We start from the raw sequence: 14,813 nt of genomic DNA, 5'->3' as shown, positions 1-14,813 counted from the left end.
CAGAAACTTTTCTTGGATGCTCATCTCTCTCACTATGCTTCTAATAACTGCTGGTTGACATAAAACACATCACTACCACACACCAGTGTGGGAATGTCGCCACAGACACCAGATTTAAAACTGCCGTATACTGTGAAATATAGAAAGGTTTACCTGGCACCAATAGGCTCAATCAGCATTGTGTGAATTAGTCTGACAAGACCTTAAATGTAATGGACGATCATTTATATGCACTCCAGCTTTAAAATTTTGACCTGATGTTGGCACTGAACCCCTAGTGCCAACATCAGATCCAATGTCAGTTGATCATCAAAGCCAGTAGGACTCATCTTTTGGAAACCACAAACACCTGTACAAAATGTTAAAGTGATCCATTCAGTGATTTTTAAGATATTTCAGTCTGGTTCAAAGTGGTGGACTGACCGATGCTGCCATCGCTGCAAAAGTAACTAAAACAAGCAACGCAGAGGGGACTCTGTGGTTCACACCAGTTTCTGGTGGCTTTCTGCAAGCAGGTTTATTACAAAGTAATGTTACAGTAACAATTTCAGCTCTACCGAAATTAACAATACATTGACATGGATGCACACGACAATGTCTACATAGAGTGGCACCTCGTTAAGGTCAATGCGCACACTGCTGTGAAGTGGTGAAACAAAACAGGGGCTGCAGCTGCTGACAAACAAACAGGACTTGAAAGCTTCATGATTACGAGGTTTCTGCTACTTGTCTTAAATAGTGTTTTCAAAGGTTTCTGCAGTGCGTACAGGGGTTTATTGTAGTATATTGCATTGCCCTTTAAATGCATGTTGGCAGTATATCATAGCACTTAAATAGATAATTGCAATGCCTCAAATGGTACCATAATGCACCATCTACTCCAAACATCAGCAAACATAAATTAAAGTACATTCAGTAACTCTCAGAGTGCTATGCTGCGTGTTGCCCTTCATTAGTGTGTAGAAATGTTAGCTAACCGTACAATGTAGTCGTTCCCAGGTTTTCTAGTGTTCATCGAACCTCTACAGGTTTTGCATCAATAAAATAAAATACAATAAAAACAATTTGACATTTTTTCACAAAAAATAAAATACAATAAAAACAAATACACAAGGCCATTAACATTCCATTCTCACGTAAAATTAAACCATATTGCCTCTCAACAGAATATTTTACATCTTCGCAACAATTTAAATAACACTCAACACATTTGCAGTCTTTTAAGTTAGATATCTCCAGTGTCCGTTATGTGTTTAGGGTGCAACTAGCTCCTGGGTTGTTTGTTTTCAAGGCCACTGACTATCGCTTGGATCCCTTGGCCAGTTTGCTTGTGGGAGTGGTTCTTCTTTGCGGAGTGGGGATCTTGGAGGGCTTTCCTCCACGTTGGCGGGATGCAGAGCGTGGTGTCGCTCTGGTGGACTCACCAACTGTCTCAGACACATCTGAGCACACCGACTGGATGTCCGAGATGTCGAAGTCAGAGGCGTCACTTCCTCTGCGACTGCTCCCTCTGCTTCCAGCTTTACTTCCAGGTCGGCTGGAATTTTTTCTAGAGTCTAAAAACATAAAATCAAAAACAGTAATTAATGGCTACTGACAGTAATGAACCTAGGATAACTGACCCCTTTGGAGGAAGCTGTGAGGACAACACTGACAGATTATTATCTTTTAGGTCAGATATGGCAAACAATTCCATATCCAGCCATGGAGCAACATTATAATTTATTAGGAGTCGTGTTTCTGGCTGCCTGATGAATGACAGCCCAGTAGTCACTCTCCTTTTAGCTCTGTTTTGGGTCTCTGCTCTATACTCACCACCTATTGTCTGTGCTCGAGCTTTCAGTACAGCAGCGTTGATCAAGGTTCCCTCCTCACCAGACTGAAATCCTTTGCCTGACAAGTACCCAGGAAGTCGTAATTTGCTGCCCTGGACTGGTGTACTCTGTGAAAGACAGAACTTTAATTACTTTCATTTGTAATCAATTGCAGTTAACTGTGCAGTATAAGGACAGTGTTTTACAAAACCTTCCTTATCAGCTGAAGAATGAAATAAGTTGTACCCGAAAGCACTACAACAGTTACTGAGTTAGTTTGAAATTTCATGAAAAGCCCTTTTAAAATGCTTATTTCTGCAACAACTGGGACATTTCTTTTAGAAGCAGTTAGTATTTGAATTTTACGTTAAACCAAAAGAGAAAAAAAATCATTAAACAGTCATACATGCACAGATTTAATAGTTTATATTATAGTGGCATTAAAATTAAGCAGATATTTTTGTCAGGCGAGAATTAAATATCCAGCCCATTAGTAATCACAGACATTAAAGCTTGTAGACCCAACTGAAATCTCTGATAAATACTTCTTAAGTTTTGTTTATGTTTTTGTGTTTCAGATGAAATGGAAATCATTAAAATCAGAAATATTACATCTATGAGTTTAGGTTTACATGATTTTATTGTCTGTTTTCATAAACATGCAGTAGATTTCATTTGGGTTGTAAATCTGAAGCGTTCCACATCTTTTATTTGACTATACCTCTGAGGATGAACCTTGGCTCCCAAAGGAGTCTGATGATTTAAGAGGAGTGGAGGGTTTGCTGTTTGTAAGCCAGGGCTTATCATAATTGCGGGTAATGTGTTGGGGAGTCTGAGAAACAACGGCAAATCAAAAAACACAGACATGGATTCACAAATCAAAAGCTACCAGAAACACTATATGGAAGAAACACAAACAAAATAAACAGGAAAGTGATTAAATAATGCAAAACAGATAAGCTGATAAATGAGAGTAAAATCATAATGGGGAATGATCAATCTCAAGTGTGACAAACAACCCCACACCAACTAGCTCTCACAGCAGGGTGGAACCTCTCACCTTGGGTGTACTGGTCGCTGCTTGGTGTGCTGGGACTGGACAGCTCTGGCTGGAGGTGGATCTGTTGGGAGAAGCCCCTCTGGACGACGGCCGAGATCTCCGGCCTCGGTAGCGGAAGCTCGCCATCACCTGAGTGGTGCCTTCTGGGAGGATGAACTTCTCTCGCAGCTCTACGTTGGTCCTGCCTTTAGCTATAAAATCACACTCCAAATGAGTCATGCAGCATAAATATAACTATCATTATTTTTAATTGGTATTTTTGTGTTTATGTTGATGTGAATTAACACTTTATTTTCCACTTTAAGTCCCTGAAAATTTCTCAATAATTTCCTGGGATGTTTTCTGGAAATTACTATTTCATTATTCATTTACTAATAGAAACTTCACTTTTAAATAAATGTTAAATTGTGTGCTTGGCTGTGGAGAAATTTCACATTTTGGCACAGTCTTTATTTTCCCTATAATTAGAGCCACATTAGACAGTGATTTCCAGGAAAATTCTGAAATAGATTATTAGGAAAATACAGATCCTGTAAAATAAAGTGTTACCATGATGTGGCAGTCGGCTTTTTAAAAAAGCAGATCATTTAAAATGAATTTAAATAAAAGTTTGGGTTAAAATATTGAATAATAAATGAAAACACAAGACTCATGCAGTTTCGCATCTCATTCATACTGTCAAAGAGACTCCAATTACTGCCACAACAGTAGGGGAATAAACTTTTTGCCTCTCAACAAGCATCACATCTTTGTTTGCTCTGACCACTGGAAAAATGAAAAGAAATCAAACTGCAACTAAACACTCAACTACAACTGCCCAAATCAGAAAAATTACAAAATCATTAAAACATAAACTACACAAAATAAACCAAACAGACTTTGCACCAGTCTTACATGCAGTTTTAATCACTAAGCCACACTGTCAAACAAAGTAAATGATGCAGTTAATACTGTTTCAGTTTTGTTGTGTGTGTTCTGTGCAGACATCTTAATCATTGTTCTCCACTGACATTGCCAGACAGTTTTATTTTTAGAGATTATATTGTCAGCTAAACATCTCTTGAACATTTCACATGGTCTCACATGGTGTTTGTTTGATTGTCAAGCAAACCTGAAAAACTGGCTCGAGCTATTTGTGCGCGTCAAGTGTCAAACAAAGGTGACAGTGGGTGATGTGACTCTGATAAACAACTGCATGCATGAAAACCAGCCCGGAGATGAACGACAGTTGGTTTGTGAGTGGAGCTGGTTCATAGTATGAGAATGCCATTCATTCGTGATGAGCGCTCACACACAGCTACGGTAGTACACACCAGGACCAACGCAAGCAGCACACACTCGGCTGTGCAGACACACATACCACTGGTGGGTTCATGGAGCAAGGTGAGAAAGTTTGAGATTTGCCAACCTATAGGAGACTGAGTAATTGAAGAGTTTGATTCCGAGCGCAACATTTTGCTCCCATGGTGATGAACTAGAAGAAATGATATCATTGTTCAGCAGGAGGAGGGTAGGAAAGCAGGGAAAAAAAGAAATTGATAATTAATAGAGAAGATAGTAGAAATAAGCACATAAAGGTTTTGCACTGGACATGGTCATGGAGAGGAAGTTTTCATGCTGATAATTTTCAGAGCTAGGCATTGAGTTAAGATAGCAAGAACAGACTATAAGAATAAAGTAAATAAACACTGACATGATTCCAAAACATCAAGAGGAAAAAGAAAAGACAGTCACAGGGTTACTGCTACTCATATTTAAACTGAGGATTAGACTTTTAAGCTCTGTAAAGCCTTTGATGGATCTGGAGCCTGAGAAAATACTGATCCTTTTATACTCAGTATCGATACAGTGGTAGTACACAGAAATGTTTTTGCAAATCAGAAATTGTATAGTCAAAGTCAGACTGATGGAGACCTCAGCTTCCTAAAGACGTACAAAATTAATTAATGGCCTGAACTGTTACAATAATCTTGTCATTGTATTGTATGGTCTCCCATGGGCCAAACCATTTCTGCGCTCAAAGAAAACATAAGTGAATACAGAGGTAGAGGTATGTACATTTTTCACTGTCGTCAGGCAGCACCTCATCGTGATTTCTTGTGGTGAACATTTGAACTCACCTCGACAGGGGTCGTTCTTCACCAGGAACTCATCCAGAGCCATCCAGCCTCCTCCCACCCGCACCATCACAGTGCTGCGTAAAATGCGTACCAGACGAAGCTGCTGAGAGTCTCCAAACTACAGCAGGGGGGAGGGAAAACAGAGAGGGGATGTGTTAAAACACTGACCTGTGTGTGTGAACTCTCTCACTGCAGACAAAAAGCTGTACAACACTGGAAACCAGACTGGTGTAGAGAATCAAATTTACTCCACTTAATTGATTTACCATTATGTCGTGTGGAATTACTTTGCTTTAATCAAGAACCTCATTAATCTCATTAACTTGCAAAAATGATGCATCCATCAAAGATGCTTTATTCTGATTTCCTTTCCATGTTGCACAGGTTTCACAAACAGAGTTTGACACAACATCAATTTTTAGTTTTCATTCTCAAAGACACAAATTACACAAAGGTCAATCCAACTGGTTTCCTTTATTAGTGTGTGTTTGTGTGTGTTATTCAAATTTATTCCTACAAATTTCCTAACTTATGTGAATGCATTATACTAAAGCTATTTATTTTTTTCTACACTTTATCATACATTTCCTTGAATACGGACAATAATTTGCTGGTTCAATATCATTAGCTGACAATGGCTCATTTCAACTACTGTACTGTATATTTCACTATCACGCTATTTCAATCAATGTCTACCTTAATATCTGTGTAATATAATTATTTCAGTGATTTCTGCGTGTTTGTTTCAGACAGTGTCTGGCTTCAGTTCGCTGCTGTTTCTGCAGGTTGAGCTGTGAAAAAACACATTAACTGAAGGCACATTATTATACCACCAGGAGGCACTAGCGTATAATAATTTGCCTTCATCTTTCCATCTACACACATACCAAACATAAGCACACTGAGCATGTTATGGATGTGAATGGTTCAAGCTTTATGAGGTGACACGAGGAACAAGTCAGCCAGTTGGATATGACCATGAGGCATTAGCACAAAAACATAATTCACACAATCACGGCCGCATGCTTTCTGTCAAAAAAACCAAAACAATTTCACATCATGATCAAACGGACAAACAGCAATCTCCTGCAATCCAGCACTTTGTTGCACTTTCTACAACTACAACTCAAATGCTCAGGATGCATTGACACTGATGCAGATCCAATGCAGCTAGCTCCAATCAATGACACACTGAGAACAACATGAGGAATGGTTCAAGTCATTTCTGTCTAATCCACCACAGTGTGACACGCAGACATGACCAAACACTGATGACTCATCACTAAGTGCCTATTATCTTATGATATCTCTTAAACTGCTAAAGAAATCTTGCACTTGTATGATTATCAGAATGATTTAATGCCACTGGTGATTTTAGTGATCAAATACATTAAAGGTGAGGATGATCTGGAGGAAAAAGAGGCACAAGAAAACATCTTAAGAATAACCATTTACCAGAATACAGCTTTCCAAAACTGCAACGTGTAGGTGGGGGGTAAGATTTTGATTTTCCCTGTTTGCTATTGTCTCATCGCCGATTAAGGAGTCATGTAAGCAGTGAACCAGACCAAACTGTCAAAAGAATTATTTCAATTCAATGTTGTGTGATACATCAATACAAACTAGTTCATAATACCACCACTAATGCCCCTATCCCCTCTCACTAACATTATTCATCTTAATCCAACAAGCTACAGAAAGCATGTGGCATATGAACCCGTATCAGTCATGAATTTTACATTGCAACATGCAATTTGTCAAGACATATTAACTCAGTAGGTAAAATGAAAAGTAAAGTATTAATTGAAATCATCAAGGTTGCCCCAGCTATGAAAATAAATTAATAAACAGTGTCAGTTACACAAAAAAGTGTGTCAGCCAATGTTGAGGTAAATCATTCCCATGATACTGAAGCGCCAAAGGCAAGCACACAGAAAGCATTATTTTCCAAAATGCCCAGCAGATGAATTTATGCCCGTGGACCAATAAAAAATATGGGCTGGAATGGTACTGGCACATTAATATTGTATTCTCTGAAACTCAAAAGCAGATATATAAATATTTACTATTCTAATTTTCACCTGGACTGTCTTCTTTTTCAACAAAACAAAAACTTAAGTCATCAGAATAAATACACAGGTGCCTTTAATGCTTCTTTCATTAGTCATTTTAAATCAAACTTCATGATCAGATCATATTCAGCTACCATAAATTGTTGGAGCAAAAAACACATCTTAGGCCAGTGTTCCATGTGGATTAAATCAAATGGCCACAGATCTTTATTTCTACTTCTGAGTTCCAGTCTGTAAACATCAGCCAGGAATCTGGGCAGAGAGTGTTAATTGGAGAGCAAACATGGTAAATGAAAAAGGACGTAAGGCTTGATAAGGTACAGAACAGAAAGATAAAAACAGAAGAGGACGTTCATATGTACCTGGTTTCCAAGGTAGAACTGGTGATGTGAAGAACAATAAAAACATGGAAAGGTTAGAACTTTGATTGACACATTTTTCAGCTTATTCAACACTTACCTTCACAGATCTTCCCATGAAAACTGTTACTTTAGTTTTTAAAACATTTCATAATCATGTGTATATTTGATAGGAAAGATGAATGATTTGGCTTTTAAATAAGCTAGACGGGTAAAAATCTGCTTACCCGGTATTTGTTGGCACCAATTTGCTCCACTTGGAATCGTTTTGGACATTTGCATTTTGCCACTTGACGTGTAACCTACAAACAGAGAACATTTTATTGAAACATGATACTAAAAACGTGAGGATTTGAAATTTAGGGCAGGAGAGTTCATATTACCTCATCTTCAATTTTGTCTGCATCTGTTAGTGGTTTGTAAGCATCTTTGTTGGGATGAAGAGCTGCCACAAACTCATAGTAGTCAATGTAGCCGTCACCGTCTCTGTCAAATATGTCTGCCACAGCGCTCATCTCCAGACGACTGGTAGGGAATTCTGTTGATGAGCCATTAAGCGTTAAAAAAATAAGCATTTTGCTGACAGGGGTGCATGGTGTTCAGTTGTGATTCTGTATAATGGTCACTTACTGGAGGAGAGAATGCCCTCTATGAACTCTTGCCGGGTCACCTTGCCATCTTGATCTTTGTCGATGCGGCGGAAGAAGTCCATGACACGAGACTTTTTATGGTTCATCCAGCGCATGTAGCGCTTCCGCCACACATCAAAGTCAAAGTTGGCAAATTCCTTCAGCTGCACAGAAGAAATATGGTGATATGATGTGGTGGTATGTACATCCTGAAAAGCACAAATTTACAGAAAAAGCGTGCTCGCAATAATTCTGAGAGCAGGTCTGAGTGCTGGATTACCTCTTCCAGTCTGTCCAAGGCATCATTGAGTTTCCTCCTCCTGTCCAGAGCCAGTAGCCAAACGTGCTGCCACTTAGTGACCAGCAGGTTGACCCGGGGGTTCTTGGTTTCAATGGGAGCTTGTGTTGCTGACGCATACATCGTTTGTGTGGGAGACCGTTTTCCTGCAAGTGAAAGACAAAAACCTTCATAGTGACTCTAATCAGGAGGAATACTTTAGCAATGACATCATTCCAGGTGCTAAAATGGCACAAGAGGAGGATGTCGCGTCACCCTGTGGTGACTCAACACTTGGCCAGATGGCTCAGGTCACGCTCTATGAGGGGTATTTGTGGGATACATACTTCCAGCTCTTCCTTTGTCAAGCACAGGGATCTGAGACTGGATTTGGGGTTCCACAGCAGCCTTCCTTTTGTGTGTCTTGGTGATTTTGTCAACATCTGGTTGCTTCCTGGTCATTTCCTCCATGAACGCCTGCAGGGAATAGCAACAAGCATGCTTCCTGTTTTTATCATGTGCTCTGAAGGTTAGTCAACTACTTTAATTAAAGATAGCTAGGGTACATTCTCTGTACAAGGTGCTCATCAAAATTTTACCTGATGTTCTGCTATGAGGCTTTTGACCTCTTCGATCTCCTGCGGCAGCTGCTCTTTGTCCTTATCATTGAGGTTGGTCTCAGCCCACTGTAGCCATGTCAGCAGATTCTCCAGCAACTCCTGAGTGGCTATCAGCTCAGTGAGGGCCGTGGCCAGTCGCTGCTGATGCTGCCGGGCCCAAGCCTGCACCTGTAACAGCAACATTACAAACATTACGCATAATAAACAGAGCAATTCCTTTTGTGTGATGGGGCACATGGCATATGGCATCACAAATGTGTGGAAATGTTACACTAAAGCTACATCAGTCAACTATCCACACTACCAGTGCCTCCTTCCTGATGCAACCCCAATTTAGCTCAATTTGCTTTGAGTAAAAAAGGCCAAAGTAAGTAAACATGCCTTGTAATACCTGTGGGTGTGACAGGGCAGAAAGGCATGTACAGTATGCAGGCGTGCAGCTGTGAACTGACCTCTTCAAACCTGGCTTTAATGATGGTGTTCCAGTGTTTGATGGTTGTGATAGAGTCTGGATGGCAGATGCTCAGAATGGCCTCCCCCATACTGGTTGCTTTATTTAGAGCCACTCGCTTTTCCTCCAGTTTCTTCATGAACTCCTTAAAATGGAAAAAAAAAGTTTAGATTTGCAGTTGGATTATATTCAGCAAACATAAAAAACAACACATTGCTCATAAGGCTGTTTTAATATTGGAGTGAGGCAGAGTTTACTCAAGCAAAAGACTTAATTAAATAAGAATAAGAATGCCAGCATGTTTCACTGCTTTACTAAAACAAGCAAAAACTGTCAAAATATAAAATGTAAATATAAACTAAGATAAAACAGTATAAATATTTGTGTTGCTTGCCTTGTGTTGTTCGATAAGCGCCCGCAGAGCCTCCTCATCATCAGGCAGGCTGCCATGGAAACGCAAACTCTGCTCTGCCTCAGCCAGCCACTCTAGCAGGATATGAACAGTAGAGTGAAACTCCTCTGCCTGCGCAAAGAAAACAGATAGTGTCAGACTCATAGGCTCAGTTTAGCTTCTATCTCACAACTGTAGGGGCTCCGCAGCACCTGACAGAGGGCCTGCTCCAGCCGGGCCTGTTTGGACACAGAGAGGTTGCACACTGTCTCCCAGCGGGTGCTCAGCTCCTGCATCTGGACTTTGACCCAGGACGAGTCGTCGTGACTGCTCTCGATCAGCTCCTTGGCTGAGCGTTTGAGGGCCTGAACGCTCACTGTCCTCTTTCCCAACTCCTTCTGGAAAACCTGGACAATCATTGGAGGACACAGTCAAACACGAGCCCATAGAATATGATATCAGGTTATATCAAAACTACCTGAACAAAATTAAAAGTTACATTAGAAACAATGTCAGTTTTGTCCTAGATGTACTTATGACAAGAAGCAGTAAAAAAAGTCCTCACAGTATATAGTATTATTAACTATGTTACTACTTATAATTTAATCTTACTTAAAGATGACAAAATACACTAATCAGCAGTTATTATTAATAATACACAGGAAATTAGCAAAAATAATAGCAACAGTCTTTCAGACACTCTAGCAGGACAGAAAACTTCAAAGAGCAGGCTCTCAATGGAAAGGTGCTACAATGCCATCTCAGCCCTTTTGTTGTTTAAATTTATAGCCCAACCCTGGTGTGGTTTAAGTGTCCTCTGTCTTCTATTGTGATAACAAACAATCAGTGATGAAAGGAAAAAGGCTGCATTAATACAGCAAGGAACACTTATATCCTTGGTTTTGAAGTTGGGTTTCGGTGTTCTGTGTTTTCTACCTTGTGGTTGTCTATTAGGTTGAGAACCAGGTCTATGTCTCCATGTACAGGCTGGTCCTCGGCCAGCTGAGGTTCCACTCTGTACAGCCAGTCAATAAGAGCCTGGAGAGCATCTGTAAACTGGCCGGAGAACAAGAGGGCCTCCTCCAGCTTGTTTTGTCTGCAGGAGAGAACAAATCATTCACAGTGAGTGAAGAGGCCTTTAGAAATACTGCAAATAGTCTGGTGGGATAAAATACGGCAACAAACGTGGGAAGACGTGTACGTACCTTTCTACCGACTTGCCGCAGACAGTGTCCCATTTGTCTCTCAGTTCACTCAGCATGTCGTCCAGTTTCTGATTATCATCCTGAAGGGAGGTCTTGTCTTTCAGCGACCGCCCTGTCCGAGCAGTGGTGTCGTATACTGAGTGTTTGCTCCCCAGAGCTTTCTGGAACTCCTGTATTGTAGAAACATTTGATCAGAAATCCCATCCCAGCTCAGTCATATATCCAAAACAGCAAAGTAATTTTACTGTATTTAAAAAATGAACAATCAAGAGTTACGTTTAGAGGATTGCTGTATCTGAGTCTTCATCTTTGGACGCACATGGTTACAGTGCACCTTCTCAAGAGATTTTCTTCTTACTACTGTTGGCATGTCATGGCATAATATCCTAATCTCTGTGTGTGTGTGTGTGTATGTTCTGTGATTAAGAAGACACTATTCTGTGAGGGAAACAAAAAAGGGGGTCAAAACTCAAGAGCTACTGCTCCACAGAGATTAAAAGTATCCAAAAGCAAGGTCATCCCTAATACATTCGGTCCATCCCGGGATTATGACAGGATTAGCACAATCTCACCACATAACATTGCAGAGAAAACAAAAGGGACCGGGTAGTCTGTAATACAAGCAAATGCACGAGTAATGCATTCGGTAGATACAGTAATTCCTATAAATAGCTTTTACTGTTAAAATTATCTACCTCCAACTCTCATGTATTACAATAAAAACTGAAATATGATTCGTTAAACAGCTGTCTCGTTATTCTGGCTTGTAAAAAATGGTTCGGATCCAGACGTTGTTTCCGTTAACTGAATAAAACTCAGCTGTAGATGCTGTCAAAGGTCCATGGCTATTTTGACTTTCATTCTTTTCCCAGTAAACCGTGAGAAGACGATGCTCAGTCACCTTGTGCTGCGCCAGCTGCATCTTAATTTTGTCTGGATCATTGGCAATTTCCACCTCGGAGTCCAGAGTCTTCTCAGATTCATCCAACCACTCCATCAGTTTATTCCAAGATTCATGGAACTAATGAAGGATAAAGAAAAGAACACAGCATAAAGCTTTTTGAAAAAGGTATGATTTCACTTGATTTATTACAGAGTCCTGTTTTATGTTCACATGATTAGGTTTTCAGGCCCAAAGAACATAAGAGGCCCACGCTAATGAAGATGCTATAACAAGCTGCAGACAGAATATGAAACAGGCTTAATATACTATTTCCAGAGCTTTCCAGTGATAATAAAAAAGTCCTAACAGCAGTGAAACAATGCCTGTTTCAAACCCAGGATAAATATGCACAGAACCGTACCTGTTTGGCCCTCTTCCTTGCATCGTCCAGCAGGCGACCTCGCTCAACAGACCTCTGCACCAGCTTCTCCCAGCGGCCTTGCACGCTTAGCAGCAGGTTCTTGATCAGGACCACATCCTGTTTCTGGCTGAAATACTTCAAATGTGTTCCTGTCTTGTCCAGTTCAATGATGTGCTCTCTGTGTGAGTTCACCTCTGTCACAAACATCTACAGAAAAACAGCACAGTGCAGAGAGGACAGAGGTTTAGGTCAGGCATAAAGGAGAAACAAGCTTTTCAGCTGAAAGTAGAGGTCATGAAATTCATGTGAATGTGCTAATAAGCTTTGTTTTGAAAAAAAGAAACAACAAAAAACAGATGGAGTCATTAAGTCATTGTTGGCGAAGCAGAATGGTGAATTAGTAAACATAAATTTTGTATGTGATACTGATATTATTTATAATCTTTCACTGATTTAAAAAAATGACACACTATCGAAGCTGAATAAAAGCAGAGTTAGATGAAAATGTTTCAACTTCTCAGAAATGGCCTTTTTTCATGCACAGTAATTAAAAATAAATTTCTTGTCATCAGCATTTCATTTTGCTTCACAGTCTGTATAACCTTCCTCTCTGTACAAACATTACCTTATGCTCATCAATCTGAAACATGATGGTCTCCAGTATGAGGGAGGCGGGGGAAACCATGTTGAGCGTCTGCTCCGCTTGGGTCAGCCAGTTGATGAAGTCCTGCAGAGAGTTGTGGAAATCCGTGGCCAGGGTCAAGGCTTCTTCTAGTTTCACCTGTAGGCACAACACATTATCAGGGGGGCATGTGCAGTGATAGAAATAATCCTGTTATATTTTATCTCTCAACAGAGCACCATTATAACTTGCATCACACTATACAATGCTGAAAACAAACCATCTGGTTGCCACAACATTTGATGAAGAGAGGGGAAAAAAAACAATTATGCTTCAATTGTGCCAAACAGAGGAAGTTAACATCTCTGGAGAGGCTGATGGTGAAGCAGAAATGGAGTGATGAGCTTTTAATTGAATGAGAGAAACATCCACAGCATCTCCACTGCTGAAAAACATCCGTTTGCTTAAGCTGAGGCCACTGGCACAGGCTCATCACATGCCAGTAAATGCTGCGTTAATGACATTACAAACATGACCAGAGCAATGAGTATCATTGTGAATCATGTTGAGAGTCGTCCTAAATATGGAATTGTAATTTAAGTCACTTACTTATTCTATTATTTGAGTGAGTTTGTGTTTGACTCACTATACCAGAGAAGTGTCACATTGCAGAGAGTTTGACCAGCAGCTGCAACTCTTGTGCAGCTCTATGATTTACCAGACTTTACATTCCCGGGAACCGGACCAAGGTAAATAGGAAGCAGGGGCAAAAATGCTACAGCAAACACTCAAACAGCCAGAATGAGGAGTTCCATATCTGGAGTGAGAGTGGTAAGGGAGAGGTGATTTATTTCTTTGTCATGTCAAGTGTTGATGTTTATTTATTGTAGCAACAAAAGTGAGAAAATGTTGTTCTAATAGTAGAACATATAAATAAAACGTCCAAAAGAATAACACAGTTAGACTGATGAGTCTTTATTTTGGCTCAGAATTTAGTTTAGTTCTGCTATTTATCTAATGCACTTGTCAACTTTTCACTATGGCAACATATGAGACAAGACCACTGTTGTTTTTCTACACTGACTCAAACAGCAACTCGCCTGCTGTGATCTACAGTGCGACCACATCCTGTGTGTGTCCTTGCCAACACTCTGTCCTTACACCATTCATTATCGGCACTGGGATTAGAGGCTTTCAGCTACGGAGTCATGGCTCAAGTGCATGTCAGCGATCTCTCACTGAACCTCACTGGTGAATCATTAAGCTAAGAGCAGTGAAAAGCCATTCACTGACTCCCATACCTTTCTTTCAGCGACCTTTCCCTGCACGGCTTCCCATTTCTCCTTCAGGTTGGCAAGGTCCTGCTCTGTGTTGCTGTCGGGACCCTCGGGCGTCATCATGAGCAGCTGGTGACCCTTGTTTAGCAGCTCCTGATACAGCTCCTCCTTCGCCTCCAAGGCAGAACACAACTCCTGCAAGAAAACACACACACACACAATGACATGAGGAGAACTATGCTTCAGTCCAACAGACTAAATTACACTTAAAGACAGCTCTACTTTTACTTTTGTGTTCAAAGTGCATGTAATGAATTTGTCTGTGCTTAGTCCAAATCCAGTCCAAAAATGGTGAAAGAATGAACCCAGTGAGGCACACAGAGACTTTAAGAGGCATGTTTCCGCAAACATTTAAACAGTATAATGTGACTAATTTGATAAAAGTTATTGCTTTTATTTTGGTTCCATAAAATGCCAGCACTGGTGCTTCTTTGGGGAGAGCTCGCTGTGAAAGTGTCTTGAGTTTTTCCATTAGAGAGAAGGAAAACAAAGAAGGAAAACATTCCTAAATTCATTATAGTCAGACAAGCCCAAATCAATTCGACACACTTT

At 40.3% G+C, this 14,813-nt stretch overlaps 1 protein-coding gene across 1 annotated transcript in view; it reads right to left on the bottom strand.

Annotated features, from left to right (window-relative positions):
- Positions 1 to 476: 476 nt before the first annotated feature.
- Positions 477 to 14,813, bottom strand: part of dst (dystonin) — a 99,124-nt gene continuing 84,787 nt past the window's right edge. Inside the window, 21 exon segments of the mRNA XM_018689884.2 lie at positions 477 to 1,556; positions 1,816 to 1,942; positions 2,536 to 2,646; positions 2,875 to 3,065; positions 4,995 to 5,112; positions 7,429 to 7,446; positions 7,653 to 7,727; positions 7,809 to 7,963; positions 8,056 to 8,218; positions 8,335 to 8,498; positions 8,679 to 8,808; positions 8,931 to 9,119; positions 9,404 to 9,547; positions 9,797 to 9,925; positions 10,006 to 10,200; positions 10,730 to 10,889; positions 10,999 to 11,168; positions 11,900 to 12,019; positions 12,303 to 12,509; positions 12,928 to 13,083; positions 14,226 to 14,396. Coding sequence (XP_018545400.1) covers positions 1,300 to 1,556; positions 1,816 to 1,942; positions 2,536 to 2,646; positions 2,875 to 3,065; positions 4,995 to 5,112; positions 7,429 to 7,446; positions 7,653 to 7,727; positions 7,809 to 7,963; positions 8,056 to 8,218; positions 8,335 to 8,498; positions 8,679 to 8,808; positions 8,931 to 9,119; positions 9,404 to 9,547; positions 9,797 to 9,925; positions 10,006 to 10,200; positions 10,730 to 10,889; positions 10,999 to 11,168; positions 11,900 to 12,019; positions 12,303 to 12,509; positions 12,928 to 13,083; positions 14,226 to 14,396 — 3,150 coding nt within the window. The 3' untranslated portion in view covers positions 477 to 1,299.

This window comes from Lates calcarifer, linkage group LG16_LG22 (assembly GCF_001640805.2).
Source record: "Lates calcarifer isolate ASB-BC8 linkage group LG16_LG22, TLL_Latcal_v3, whole genome shotgun sequence".
NCBI lineage: Eukaryota > Metazoa > Chordata > Actinopteri > Centropomidae > Lates > Lates calcarifer.
Note: the sequence above shows the minus strand (reverse complement) of the source record. Positions and strands in the feature narration are given on the sequence as shown.